Here is a 15,810-nt window from a genome sequence, read left to right on the forward strand (position 1 = left end):
TATTGCCATTTTAGTGTTATTTTTATTTTGAACTCTTTCATTGGCTTTATGCATTGGTTCTGGGCATTATTTGCGTAAAAATTACGGGCCTTCATAAATTTTCCATTGCATTTAAAGCCAATTCGCAAGCCGGCTATTCAAAACGGATTATTTGGATTATTTTCAAACTGTAATTCTAGCATTTTGTCTTGTTGTAACAAAACATGTCCTGGCTTTTTCAACAACAAAAATCCTGACCAAATAAATCTAACCTGCGTTTCCACTATCGAATCTCATTCGGTCCCATAAAAATGGCAATGGCAAGACCATGTTAATAAAATTATTAATTAAAAAATCCCTACAAATTGACATAAAATAAACAAAAATCTATCCTTTTTTCCCGCATTTGGCAATACTGGTGTATACCTAACACAGAATGTATTTGTGATATTTGTGGGTGTTTTTAAATTATATGCGTGTTCGGACGTATTATGTTGTGTGGGTTTTACAAGTATTCACCACGTTTATCATGTACATAGTTAGTTGTTCTGATGTTACTGCCTCAGTTTACCATAAATTTAATACATTATTAAGTACGTTAAATTATTTTCTTTAATATAATAGATTTGCTGCTGCAGTACGATGGCTTATTGGACCACAATTGGGCATAAGTGTTAATAGTCCTTCAGTGGAATGTATTATATTATCAGGTGAGTTTTATGAATTAAGTAAACATGTTCTTTAAATATTCATTAAATTGTTGATAATTTATTTATGTTAGTAAGTAGGATTTAAAAATGTCATGAACAAAATTTTGGAAAATAAAATAGTACTAGATAAAAAAAAAACAATCCATGAAGATGCTGGAAGCCCTCAGCGAAAAGAAGGATGAAAACATCTTTTTACATTTAAACTAAATAACAAGTTTACAAAAAAAAAATATATATTTTTTTGTTCAATGAATGAAACATTTATTTCTGAGAAAGGTGGTTTATTAAGTATTATTTGTTTCCCACATATGCTGCACAATTTTAAGAAAAAGAGGTTTTTTTTTTTTTTTTTTTTTTTTTTTTTTTTTTATGCATACATATTTCCTTTTTGAATTTGAAAACTCATAAAGAAATGTAACAGTTACTTGACAGATATATCCCAATAATAAAATTTGTGAAGAAATTTGAAAAACACTTTTTTTATTTGTTGTATTGTATGTCTTAAAAATGTGGTATTTTTTCAAATTTGTAGCTTTTATTTTGAAACATTTGTACAATATAAATTTATTCAAAGTATTAGCCATTTTTAGATATGATCTTTCCCCCTATCTTTCTGGCAACATAATGATTCCGAGCCAAAAGATGTGATCATCTTTTGACGCTACGATCGAACCTAGTGTTCCGTATCCCAGTAGTGCGATCCACTAATTTTAGTCTACAATTTTTGTTGTCTGCAGTAACGATTACGTGATTCCCTAACTTATTGTAAACAATAATATACAACTGTATATAGAGAAACTTCTCAACCACTTCATTCTAAATACATTTAAACAGATATTGCAACATGTGGCCGATCATTGTCATGATGGAATATTGCGGTTTCAAGTCTGACAGCATATTCTGGGAGTTTTTAGGACAAAGCTCACTTCGAACGAATCAGTTGTATTCGGTACAGGTTCCCTGAGATGGTCTGGCCAGATTTCAGCAGCTCATAGTATCTTAAAGCCATGGATATTTGGCATTGGTGTCGATTCGGCTGGTTGCCGGGCTTCACGTACAGTATCTTAGGCTTCGTAGTTTTCAAAAACACATAAGTCATTAAAAATGAATGCCAATTTTTGTGATAACATGTTTTTCGACTTTTCATACAAATGCTTGCGTGTTCTTTATGTTTTAAACAAATCATAGCCGACAGTATTTTGCTTTAGTTGAGGTGCATCCTGATTTTAAACTAACTTAACTCAGCTATTTTCCTTAGCTTAATCCATTAAATAATATGAATAAAACATACTAGAATTGACCAAAGTCCCAAAATAAATCAAATTTAAAATGTATTTCTTACATCTATCTTTATGTTTTCAGTTGCAAAACATTTATTTTGATAGCTATCCAACTCGCATCCAACTAAGCGACCAAAAAAACTCTCTTCAAGGAAAAGACCTAAGCTTTCTTTTGAGAGAAAAAAAGGTCCCATTTTGAAAAACAAAAAAAAAATTCTAAAATTTTGTATTTTTTTGTCTTCGAAATATTGAAGAAATAGCTATCTGAACTATTTGGGACACATTTTGCAAGAACAATAGGTAATAAGTTACATGGATGAGTAAAAACACCTGTTTGGCCAAAATGTAAAATTTTGCCCCCTCTAAGTTCTTGACCGATCTTGTTGAAAAATTGTTTCAGAATTACTTTCCAATAAGACTAAATTTCAATTTCATCACGATCGGAATACAGCGATTTCAAAAGTTTGTTTAGTTGAAATGAAATCCCTTATATACAAAATCAATATTTTTGTAGAAATTGCTAATAATGCAAAAATTTTAAATAAATTATATGTAGAAACCTTATGAAAACTTGTGTTTTCTAAGATAAACAATTTTGAATATAGTCCCTCGATATTCTAACCTTATTTTTGGACGCACTTCAATGTGCAAATTTTTCATATTTATAACTAGAACTAATAGTAATCAGAGAGCAAAGGATTCTTATCTGAACAACGTTTGAGCAAGTAGTATTTTATCCAATACTATTTGTAATTTTGAATAAACATTACCTTATAATTAGCACGGCTCCTTATGTATACACTAGAAAGACTTGTCATAATTGCTCTTCACTAAATCCCCTTTCCCTTCTATCGATTTTTGTTGTTTTATTTTTACAAATTTAATTTGCGTTCCTACGAGTTTGAAAAATAAAGTCATGTATTACTACTAATAATGCTAGTTAAATTCTTTCTTCAACATTATTATTAAATCTTGCTTTTCTTAAAATAGATATAACAACTTGTGGGCAATCAGATTTCATGAGCATTATGATTTGCATTCCAAAAATAACTACATATAATATAAAATAAATTCTCATTTAGTTTAAACAAAAGACAATTGATACATTTTTCTGCATAAATATGTATCCATACATAAAAGTGTAGAAAAAATCGACATTGATATGTTAAAGTTGAAGAATTTTATAGCAAAACAAATGCTCATACAAATTATGTTTAACAATTGTTTTTTTTTTTTAATTTCAATTATTATTTCTCATGTTGTCATTACAACACATCTGCTAATTAAATTGTTAATAGCACAACTTATTTGGTTGCAGTTTAAAAAAGCTATATGTATCAAGTTTCTGCCATAAAAAGTAAAACAAATTGATTTTATATTAATGATATGTAAACAAATATTGTGAGTAATAAAAAACAAACACTGCTTATTTTTTATTAAAGCAAAATGAAACTAAACTTGCATAATTGCGAAATAACGAAAAGAAAAGAATAATGTTATCTAATTACAAATCAACTAAATCTACCTCAATAAAGTGTATTAGAGCACCACCATATATTTGTATGATATTCATCATCAACAGCTGTATCTCAGTAATTATTTTTAAAGAAATCTCATTGAATTTTAGTTAGCAATCAATTCCAGATCCTCTAAATAAGTCTTCAACCACTGTAGCACAAAAGTTCTAAAATTCTTATAATATCAAATAAACATGTGCTGAATATATTGATTACGTTTTTTTTTTCGTCTAATATTTGATCAATGTGAATTTACCTTTAGTCTTATTTCTTGCAGAAATTTAAAAGTTTCCATTGTTTTACCAATGCTTAAAAACGCTGAAAATTACTATGATTTAATAGAAAGCCTAGTATATTTGAATATATTTGGTAAATGGTCATGTTTTTGAAAACTGAAATGAAATTACGTAATCTAGTTTTCAAAAAAAGTTTAAATTTTAATCTATAAGATACAATAGGTCCTATCTTACCTTAATGTTTTGATAAAAAAAACATTTATTATAAAAATTTGAATTCATATATAGATCTTCAAATAATTAAGATCTGTGCAGAATAAACAAATTATTTATTCATAACAAATATAAGTAGCTTTAAATTATGTTTATTAAATTTAAAACTTTATCTAACAACGTCATTCGCGTGTTTGTTTATTTGTTATTGTACCATTTTGTTTTACTACATTTTTCATATGAGTAGATGTTTTAATATTTGATAAATTATACACTACTACAATAAATAAATTTGAACTCTGTCAACAATAGCAACAATGAATATGACATAATTTATTTACAATTCTAAACAATTGCTCATATGTATACACAAATTCTATTACAGAGGCACAGGCTCAACGTCATTCCGCACAACGTACCATGTCTGAGTCATCAAGCAGTAATCCAGCATCATCGGGTGAAATTGTGAATAATATTGGCACTATGGAATATAATAATCAGACCAGAGTATTTTCGGCGAGTTTCAGGTATGTTTTAATCGGATTTACATTGACTAGCATGTATTTTGTTGTTGCAAGATTTAGGTTTTTGACAACATATGTTACCCTATGATTACTACTCATAGATCGGAAACTCTCCTGTCAAAGACCTAACTCAGTTGTCAAAAATCTAAGTGGTGTTAATGTATGATAATGTAACGAAAATATATTCCATATTTTAGTTGTTGAGAGTAATTTCATAAGATAGATTAATAATTATTTTTCTTATTTCAGAACAATGCAATTGAAGAAAATTAAACGTGCTGAGAAGAAGGGCACTGAGAGTGTCATGGATGAAAAATTTGCTTTACTCTTTTATACATCGGTTATAGTCAATGATTATAGAATTAGGGTAAGTTAATTTAAATATTAAAGGCCTTACTCATAATCAATTTTGAATTTTATCAAAGGTTCATACAAATATTTTTTTTATGGAAATATTTGGGGTATTCATACGGTCTGCTATTAGCCTTATTGTCATAATGTCCTAATATATTATAATAGTTGTGTTTTAAACAAAAAAAAGTATTATTTTATGACAAAACAATAAACATAGTGCAAATAGTCTTATTAGTTTAGAACTTTTTTGTTTGAAACACACCAAAAATTTGTTTAAACTATCATAATATATAAGACATTATGACAATATGACCAAATAGTAGACCGTGTGAATACCCCAATTGTTTTATAAATCTTTTATAATTTGAGTAACTTTTGTAAAAATGTGTATAGCTGAGTGACACAAGCTATAGTCCAACTTATGTTGCGAAAATCGGCTCACTAATGGCTGAGATATAATCCAAAATAACCGCGACTATGTAATTTGTTCACCTATTTAAATAAAATTACTTTTTTCCACCAATTTTTCCCCTAAATTTTTTAAATAAATTTTTGTTTTTACCAAATTGTATTCACCACAAATTATTTTTATTATTTGTCTTCAATTGGTTAAGGGTATATAAGATTCGGCACATCCGAATATAGCCCTCTTACTTGATTAATTTTTATTCTAATTTATTGAGCTTTAGCTTAGATTTACGAAATGTTTAATTCGTTATTTATTTCCAATAAATAATATATGTATATTTTTCGCAGGTCTGGACCATTTCTTTACCCGTAGTCGTAATAGTGCATGGTAATCAAGAGCCTCAGTCATGGGCCACAATAACATGGGATAATGCATTCTCTGATATTGTTCGTGAACCTTTTCAAGTGCCCGAAAGAGTTGCTTGGTCCCAATTGGCCATGGCGTTAAATACCAAATTTGAATCGTCAACGGGTCGTGCTTTAACCGAAGATAATTTAAATTTCTTACGTAAGTAAATAAAGAAATATTTTATAAAACTCAAGAAAATTATATTTATCTTGCATTTACATACAATATACATAGATGAAAAACTATTCCGCCGAAATGGAATGAACAGCGATGATGATTATATTTCTTGGGCCCAGTTCTGCAAGGAACCCTTGCCCGATCGTTCGTTTACATTTTGGGATTGGTTCTTTGCCATTATGAAATTAACCAAAGATCATTTACTAAGTCTATGGAAGGCCGGTTTAATTGTGGGTTTCATTAACAAGCGCAAGGCCGAGGAAATGTTGCGGATTCTACCATTGGGTACTTTCTTGTTGCGTTTCTCAGACAGTGAATTAGGTAAGTTGAATATTGAACTAAATGTTGTTTGTAGGGATTTGCATTTATTTCTTTTATTTGTTCTTCTCATTTTGTTTTTACTCTTTTACAAATACTGCAGGTGGAATAACTGTGGGTTTTGTTACCGAACAAAGTTCAGTGTTAATGTTGTCGCCATGGACAGCACGTGATTTAAATATACGCGGCTTAGCCGATCGTATTCATGATATAGAAATCTTACGTATTGTCTATCCAACGAATCGTATGCGTGATGAAGCTTTTGGAGAATTTTATACACAAAGAATGGGTGAGTCGAGTGTAAAATTGAAATTATTTAGGTTTCTTTTTTCACAAAAGACAATCTTTTTTCTCAAAAAAGTATTTGTTTCTTATAAAAATAAGACTGCAAAAAAGATGATGAACGAGTTTAGGATTTGTTTATTTTATAATAAAGGGATATTTATATGAAATTTTTATTTAAGGAACACTTATAAAATATTTTTTACGTTGTTACAAAATTGTAGTTTTCCCCCCTTTAGTTTTAGGAACGTTTTTACGTTTGGGGAATTTTGTACAAATATGCTTTCTTTTTACTTTGAATTTATTGTCAACTATTTAATGTTTATATTCAACTAGTGATTTTTTTGACGAAAGGTAATGAAGAGGTTATCAATTGCACCTATTAAAACTGTAGAGATATCCAAAAGTGAAGTTGTATCTGCATTATTATTATTTTCATTCTTGAAAGTGAAGCATTTATTATTAATGTTCAATGAAAAGATTAATTAGTCTTAAGAATACTTAGCAATTCATTATATGCCCTTTAAATGCAGTAATTTGTATGGACAATTTCAGTATAATCAAGTGGACTTGAAAATAGTTTTACCAGGCTATCTCAACTACAATGCGATGTTGCCCCTCATTAGCATGAAATACTGTTTCCAAAATTTCGTATTCGATGTCTGATGTGAATATTGTGCCAAAGTTTATGTTGACAATTTATCAGACAGAATTCTGCACGAGTTGTGATGAAAATTTCTAGGAACATTTTTAAGGAAAAAACAGGTCGCAATTTTGAAGATATTTCGATAAAATTTGGCCAAAAATCACTCACGAAAATAAATTATTGAAATTTAAAAAGATAAATATGTTTGCTCATTTAATGAGTGTAGGGCTTGAATGACCATACTTGCTTGTTCTATATTACATTACATTGTTTGTTTAAATTTCAGATGAAAATGCCCGTCGTGATGGTTATGTACCAAATACTATACGAGTGAATGTACCAGCCATAGAAGGTGTTGGAGGTGTAACACCTCAGCACAATATTCAATCCCCCCATCCACAAGATATACAAATGGGAAAGTAAGTACCAAATATTCTTCATACTCTTCTATACACACAACTAATAATAATACAAACTAGCTTTTAACAAATCATCTCATCAATTAGTTGCCTTAACAAAGATTCCATTTCTAATACCAAATCACTTAGCAATACTTTGAATTTGTTTAAAAATTCCTTCTTTTTTTCTAATAGAGAAAGAAAAAACTGCTCCAAATTCACACAATTTCATTAGTTTTGTATTGTTTCTCCATTTGTTTGCCAACAGCTTGTGTTCCATCGTTATAAGTTTTCTTTAAGTTTCGTATTCACTTCAAGTAAATTTCTAATTCTTTATTGTTTTTATACTTTATTTTTTTTTCTCTCTTAATTTCTTCAACTTTAAAAACGGTGTTCTTTGGGAAATAAATCTACTCTACTGTTTGTGTTCTGTCTTCTGAAAAATCTTCTACTTCCAACAATAACCAATAGCAATAGTAACAATAATATTTGCCTAAATGATCTCGATATATATACAAATGGAATGAATGAAACCAATCTTGACTGGGATACTCTTTGTATACTCTAAATGACAAATTGTTGTCGTTGTAAATTATGAAAATGCAGTGCAAATAAAAAAGTAAAAGAAACAAAGGAAAAAAAGAGGAAATTAATCTAAAACAAGTCTGATCTAACTAAAAATAATTGTGTATATGTTCGTCAAATTATGAAACGAAAGAAAAGAAATTATATATCTGTGTACATAAAATACAAATGTAACTATTAAAATTCTACTATTTCGAAAGTTTTGATCTTGTCGTTTAACAACAAAAAAAAATAAATAAAAAAAGAAAAACGAAATACAAGTGCCTTTTGCTTCTACAAAACGTATTGAGTGTAACAAAAATATCAAACCAAATAAAAGGTATTTACATTTTGTTTAGTATTTTTTCATTTTAATTGCTTTGTTTTTTGGTTGGTTTTACTTTTAAAGTTTGTTTTAGTTTTTTTCTTTTTAATACCTTCTTCATTCCATTTAACATTTTGCATACTCGTACATAAACATTGAATGTTGCCATTTCATGAAATCCCTAATGCAAAAAATAAAACTAAAACACACACATTTTCCTTACTAAATTGTTACATGCGTTGTTCATAAATCATAATCATTTTAGTTAAATTTACTGATTCTTTTTTTTTATTAAAACTTACATACTTTCATCACATATATACATAGTTTTCATTTGTGTAATATTTCATATTGTTTCAAGCTTCAAAGGCAAATATGTTTTACTACATTTGACATTTATTTTACAACGAAAAAATTTGGAAATTTTCAAAACATTTACTAATGTTTTTAACTATTAATTGGCTACGTTTTTCTTTGAAAACAATAAACTGTAATTGGTACATTTTGTATTTGCAATTGTTTCATTATTAACTTTAATTACTAATGAAATTCTATTTTTATTTTGTTTCACAGTTTATATTTTTCTTGTCGAATTGTTACTAATTGGGCAGTATTTCTTAATCAAATGTATTAGATACATTTGAAATGGTTCTTAAATTACATCTACTATCACTTAATAATATGAAAAAATCATCTTGTTTTATATCAATTCATTCAAAATTAATTCCGAATTAATAATGAATTGCTTTTATACTTAATTCAATTTTCAAAATCAAATTAAATTTGATCTCTTAACCATTCCATTAAAGAATTTATTACGAATTAATTCATAGGCCTAATTCCTTGGTACTTCAGTCGTATGGAAGTCATTCCTTTGCCAATTAATTCCTTTACTTCAAATACATTACAAAACAGTTTAATAAAATTTATTGAATGATTCAGTTTTTCCTCAATTCAAATCTATTACAAATAGATTATTTAAACTATTTTTATAACCTTCAACATGAGTGGCGATCCCTCACAGTATATATATTCTGGATCGTTATATAACATACATTTTGTAAGTGATTAAAAGCAAAACAATTATTTGAACAACAAATATTTTTATTAAATTTCTATTTAATTTGAATTATTAAAATGTAACAATTCAAAGGCTGTATTAATTTTATTATGAATTAATTCAACAACGAATGGCCTTGCTTTGTTCGTTATGGTTTTATGGAAGCCCAAATTGAATTTATTCGAAGCTCTCCTTCATTGACATTTGTACACTGTGTTCGAATCTGTCAAAAATTTTGACTCAAAATCAAGATTAAACGGCATTTGTTATTTTTTTTTTTATTAAACCTTCGATCATAGAGAAAACACATAGAACGGAAACTCTCCTGTCAAAGACCTAACTCAGTTGTCAAAAACCTAAGTGGTGAGAATGTATTGGTAAAAAAAACTATGTGATAACAAAAACAACACTCGTATGTGTAACTTTTTGAGTAATTTTTTTGTTTGAGTTTTTTTTCGAGTTTCCGCTCTATGTTTTTCGAATATATTTAGTTTGAACAAATCCTTGAAAGTATTTCCGACAGATCTATAAAGTATTTCCGGTAGATCTGTGTTGTAATTGGGTGTTAGAACAGAACTTACAGGTGGACACGGATGGATTTGAGTTTCAAATATTTGGGTGTCGTACCAAATTACGAATAAAAGCAAATACAATTATCCCGATTTATATTAAAAAAAAAAATATTATCGGATCTGAGAGGTTATAGTGTAATACGATTCGAAATAAGACATTTTCGAAATTACATGTCTTAAAACTAATTACAAAAAAACCCATGAAAGGTTTTAAAAATGCATAGAGTCGCCAGCAGTTTAGCACCCGAATTATCCCAGAACTTTCTTGTAGTTCTCTTGATTTGTATGACATAAATTGAATAATTATGCTAAATTTATTAAAAGCTTTTTCTACAGTCTGATATACAAAGTAAGGGAAAACTGATATGTATTTGTGTGTCCACTGATAGTTCTCATACTAAAATTATATTAATTGGAAGTACAATCGTAACGAAAATCGATAACCGGAAAAATATGAAAAAAACTATTTCCTAAACAGTTTCAATTCAAATATGTATCACATATTGGTACTGGTTTCAATTATTTCATAATTGAATCAATTATCATGTTCTCAAAAACCAAATTTTCTAATATTTTCTACTGAATTTTAAGATTTGAATTTGAAAATTTTGATAATTGAATATACAATTTTCGTTATTGGTTGAACTTTAATGAAAAAATTATTGAAAATACAAAAACTTGACAGATGAGAACTCAGATAGTCTAAATTTAGGTTTCAAAAATTTAAATACGTTTCTTTAAAGACATAAAATTTGGCTGCTCTTTCTCTCCCCCCACAAATTCAAAGTATTGTTGTTGATTTTCTTTTCATTTCAATTATAATTTCTCCACATTTCATATAAATCATATCATGCTTAACTAATCATAATGCTAATAATAAATTCTTTCTTTTTTTAAACATATTTCTTTTTCACCTTTTTAACAAAATTTATTAAATTTAGCTTACAAAACAGCACTATTATGCATCTATAAATCTATAAAAGCCTAAACAACAAAATCATTAAGCCAAAGATTTATATAGAAAAATAAATAAATAAATAAAGGAAAAAAAAACTCACAAAGATTTTAAAAGACAATTTTACAAGAATTCTAAAAAATAACAAATTATATAATTAAAATAGATCAAATTTTTTTTGTTTAAATTTAAGTGAAAAACAAAAAATAATACAAATCACACACACACACAAAATTATTTAAATAAAAATGCATGTTTGTTACTTAAAAAAAAATATATATATTGAAAACAAAAATTAACTAATAATAAATGTATGTGTCTTTAAAACAATGAAACAAAGTATTTAAATTAAATTAAAACATAAAATAAACTAAATGTTTTATATTTATAGAAATTAATTAAATTATTATATTAAAAAAAAAGTCTTTTAAAATTGTTTTTTTCTTTTAACTTATAGATTTCAATGCTTTATATTTATTATACATATGTACATATGTTTATTAAAGAAAACTTTTGTTTAATTTGTAGCTTAATTACAGTTTCGACAATTACAGGTTTATATTACCATAATTACAACACTTAAGTTTTAAAAGAAAATAATATTCGAATTGTCTTTCTGTTTCAGATAAATAATCTATAATATAAACAACATTTTCAATCAAAATGTTGTGGTCCCCTAATTTTAATAGAAAATGTTAAACTGCAGAATTTAATACTTTTTATATCCTTCACCACATGATTGAAGTTTGCGATGTCTTTGTAATTTCTTCAATTTTCATTTGTTACCCCATAAATTAACGGATTCGTCTGTCCGTGTGTCTCATGAGGTATCAACATATCACAAATATATACGCAAAAATTATCTTTGGAATGCTCCCAGATAATTCAAATTTGTAAGAAATACTTTTTGAATTTTCAAACGTGAAATCGAACGTCAAGATTTCATTTTTACATATCGAATATTTGTTCGAACTAAATAAAATTAAAATTGTCCTTAACAAATTGTTAAGAACCTCAAACTCAAAGATTTCGAATTTGTCGTCGAAAGGCTTACCCAGATAACTTGAAAATGAAAGACATACTTTTTGAATTGACAAACGTTTTGAGGTTAGATTTCAATTTTACATTTCGAATATATGTTCGAACTTTTTCTTCAAGATCAAGATACCTCAAGATCCAGATAACTCAAATCTGTTAGAAATACTTTTTGAATTGTCAGTGTTAAAATATTCATTCAAATCAGACAGATGTTTGAGGTTCGATTTCAATTTTACATATCGAATATTTGTTCGAACTAAATAAAATTTAAATTTTCCTTAAAAAGTTGTTATCTACCTCAACTCAAACTCAAAGATTTCGAAAAAAAGCTTCTTTTTTTTAATTGAAAAGAAGAAGACTCGATAAAATATAAGTTCGAATCGAAAAATTGAACCTCAAAAACCATGATTTCTAAAGAAAAATCTTAAAGTAATTGTGCGTATTTGTTTTCAAAAATTGTTACATCCAGGAAAAGCATTTTAAAACAAAATTGTTAAGAACCTCAAAGATTTCGAAAGTTTTTTTTTCGAAATTGGTGTCAAAGGCTTCAAAATCCTAGAACATTTTTATAAAGTATAAAAGTCATAATTGACTCTAGAAAATGTTCGATAAGCTTTAAATTTTACATTTCGAAAATAAGTTGGAATCGAAAATTTCCCTTAACAATCATAAGAACCTCAAACTCATGATTACGAAAGAAACATTGTTAGGTCTTTTGCTTTTGCTTTAATTTAAAAAATTTTGCATTTCGAAAATAAGTTGAAATCGAAAAATTGCAAATTTTCCTTAGAAATCCTTAAGAAACTCAAACTCCATGATTTCGAAAAAAAATTCTTAAAATAATTATGCGTATTTGTTTTTAAAAGTTGTTTAAATCCGGGGAAAAATATTTCTAAACAAAGCTGAAGTATATTTTAATTCAAATATTAAATTTCAAAATCAAGTTAAACAAAAGTTTATCAACTATATAAAACATTTTTATTTAGCACGCTTTTCAATTAAGCTTTTCATATTTTGTAGTTAGTATTGCATTTTTTCTTTTATTAAGCTTTTATTTAGTAATAAATTATTTATTATATTTATTTATTATTTAAATTTTTTTTAATTTACTTATTTTTTTATATTTTCTCTTTTCTATTTCCTCCCCACCAGCGACAACATACATTTTTCGGACTTCGATTCAATACTATATTGAACGCAATTTAAATTTTAAATACATTACTATATATATACATATTTTTTAACAATTTATCTATTATATTCTTTGTTGCTATAAAAAAAAATATATAAATATATAACGAATATAAGTAGAAACGTATTTTGAATACGAAACAATTAAAATACTTATTTTATTGGCATACAAAAACTCAAAATTAAACTAAACTAAAGTAAATAATATTTATAATATGAAAAACATAAATTACCATTTATAAATGTGCACTTTAAATGTGAATAAGATTAAAAAAAAAAACAAAAAAAAAAACATTTAAAAATAAAACGAAATCTTTTAAATTTCAATTACTTTGAATTGAAAGCTAAGAAACATTTTAAAACAAACTCTGACGTCCAGACTCTGAGATACAAACAACAACAACAAAAATAAATAATAAAAAAATAAAGTAAAATATATAATTAATTTTAGAAATTTTTAATGGTGAATCTACTTTAAATGTTTTTGAAACAATTTTACATACATATATTGTATAACCCTCAAACCCCAACTTATTTCGTTATTAATATAAATCAAATTTCTATATACATAATATTAATACATAATAATAATAAAAAATAAACAATATTTTTAAATATAGTTTTGTCCCCCCCCCCTATTTCAAACTAAAATGTTTACGAAAAATTAAATTTGTATAATTTTCTTAAGAAAAAAACTTTAAATAAAACAAGTGATTTAAAAAACAAAACAAATTTTTCAATGTTTTCAATTATTTTCTGCTCTATTTGATGGCATACTAATGCCCTTAAATAATTTTGAAAAGCAGTAGCTGTTTTGAACCATTTAGGACTGCAGACGACTGGAGGCGTTTTCTTCTTATTTGTTACCAACAAACTTTCTGCATGCCTTTTGTTACTTTACTCTAAACTGGTATGTATATTAATTTATTTATTTATTTATTCTTTTTTCAATGTTAATTTATTTAATGTGGCATATTTTTAAACTTTAAACTATTTATGGAAAACTTATCTACATACATACATATACTTGCATGTTTTATTTTTATTAAACAATTATATTTAAAATACGTACATACATACTAACATACATATAATAAATTTATAAACCATACACCTTGATGTAAGTAAATCTTGGTTGTGATTAAGAGAAAAACAAAATATATATACATATATACATATACACCTAAATATAACTTTTAAATTGAAAGAATTCTTTTTAAAACAATGTCATACCAATAAATGATTAAACAAAAATACGTTAGGATAAACTAAATTGATATATTTACAATATGTAGTTAATTAAAATGTACTATTTTGCAATTAAAAGATTGCCTGAAATTTAACGAAAACTTAAAAATAAAACATAATTTCATTGTTACAACACCGAGGGCTAAAAATGTAGTCGCTTTTTTTTAATTGCTAACAAATAAAGAACATTTTTACATATTTTAAGCTACAATTGTTAAAAAATTCATTACTAGTTTATTTATTTCATTAAAAAAAGCTTGATCTCATGTCAAATTAAATGCAACTTTGCTATTTTGAAAATTTACAATCGCTTAGAGTTAAACATTTGGGTAATGTGGATCATAAACCATATTTTTTCACATCAAATTTATATTGTTAGCAAATAAAACTAAAGAAACTTTTTACAACTGCTCATCTTTATAAAAAATATTTATTATATAAGAATATTATACATATACTTTATATAAGCTGAACGAAAAAATCTAAGCATACAAAATAAAAAGTAGAATAAATTTATACTCTACTTTTAAAAACATTTGGTTTTTAATTATAGTGGGACCTCGATTATCCGTATTGGTTGGGACCGGAATCATTCAGGATAATCAATTTTCCCGGTTAATTGAGTACCAATTTTTAGTAGTTTGTTAAAGGATTTTATGTACACGAATTTCAAAACTGCACAAATAACAGCGTTCCAAGCATTATTAATTGACAACAGTGCTTTCTTGATGTTAAACGCTTTCTTAAATTTTTATCTAGTTTTTCGATAATGACATTTAAAGCCATATTGCACCCTGATCCATCGGTTGGATCAAAGACGTTTGGTTTGGAAAATTGTATAAATCGTTCATTGCTAAGTTTTTTTTATTCTATTGATATGAATTGTGTCTTCTAAGTTTGTGAATTCCATGTCGCTTTTTTGTTTAATTTTCAGTGGAATATTTTAAACTTTTCATTCACTATTAATCCAGAAATTGGAGTTCGATCTTTCCAGAACCATTCATAAACTGCGATATCTACTTTTGGTTCTTCAGCAGTCTTTAAATATTTTCAGTTTCGAATAGGGAATTCCTCTTTTTCGTTTTATTCACATTGTGTTTGTTTTCCCGGATAATTGAGGTAATTACGGTTAATAGATGCAAAAAAGTTGAAATCGATCCAAAATTTGTTTATTTTTCTTTCACGGATAATTGATGTTGCCGGATAATCGAGGCCTCACTGTATTTCACAAAAATATAGCAAATTGTTGGTCAAATTCGTCTCATCAAACTTTGCTCGAAATCTATTTTTACTTTTCTCGCATAAACACAAATAATGCTGTCCTATTCAAATTGCCCGTGACAAGACAACAATTAGCTGAATCTTTAAACACAAACTCTCGATGCTGTTTTTTCTAGAGTTGGTCA

At 26.7% G+C, this 15,810-nt stretch overlaps 1 protein-coding gene across 4 annotated transcripts in view; it reads left to right on the forward strand.

Annotated features, from left to right (window-relative positions):
- The window catches only part of Stat92E (Signal transducer and transcription activator Stat92E), a 118,641-nt gene extending 104,753 nt beyond the window's left edge, over nucleotides 1-13,888 (forward strand). For 3 of the 4 annotated variants that reach the window (XR_010576865.1, XR_010576864.1, XR_010576863.1), the window contains 9 exons: nucleotides 604-689; nucleotides 4,321-4,462; nucleotides 4,709-4,826; nucleotides 5,570-5,789; nucleotides 5,865-6,128; nucleotides 6,229-6,414; nucleotides 7,340-7,472; nucleotides 7,923-8,355; nucleotides 13,118-13,888. Coding sequence is in view for 1 of the 4 variants with exons in the window: in XM_065516210.1 (XP_065372282.1) it covers nucleotides 604-689; nucleotides 4,321-4,462; nucleotides 4,709-4,826; nucleotides 5,570-5,789; nucleotides 5,865-6,128; nucleotides 6,229-6,414; nucleotides 7,340-7,472; nucleotides 13,118-13,160 (1,192 nt within the window). In the remaining 3 variants the exon portion in view is untranslated. The remainder of the gene's footprint in view (nucleotides 1-603; nucleotides 690-4,320; nucleotides 4,463-4,708; nucleotides 4,827-5,569; nucleotides 5,790-5,864; nucleotides 6,129-6,228; nucleotides 6,415-7,339; nucleotides 7,473-7,922; nucleotides 8,356-13,117) is intronic. The other variant, XM_065516210.1, reaches the window with a different exon arrangement.
- The last annotated feature ends 1,922 nt before the right edge of the window (nucleotides 13,889-15,810 follow it).

Source organism: Calliphora vicina, chromosome 1, assembly GCF_958450345.1.
Source record: "Calliphora vicina chromosome 1, idCalVici1.1, whole genome shotgun sequence".
Classification (NCBI taxonomy): domain Eukaryota; kingdom Metazoa; phylum Arthropoda; class Insecta; order Diptera; family Calliphoridae; genus Calliphora; species Calliphora vicina.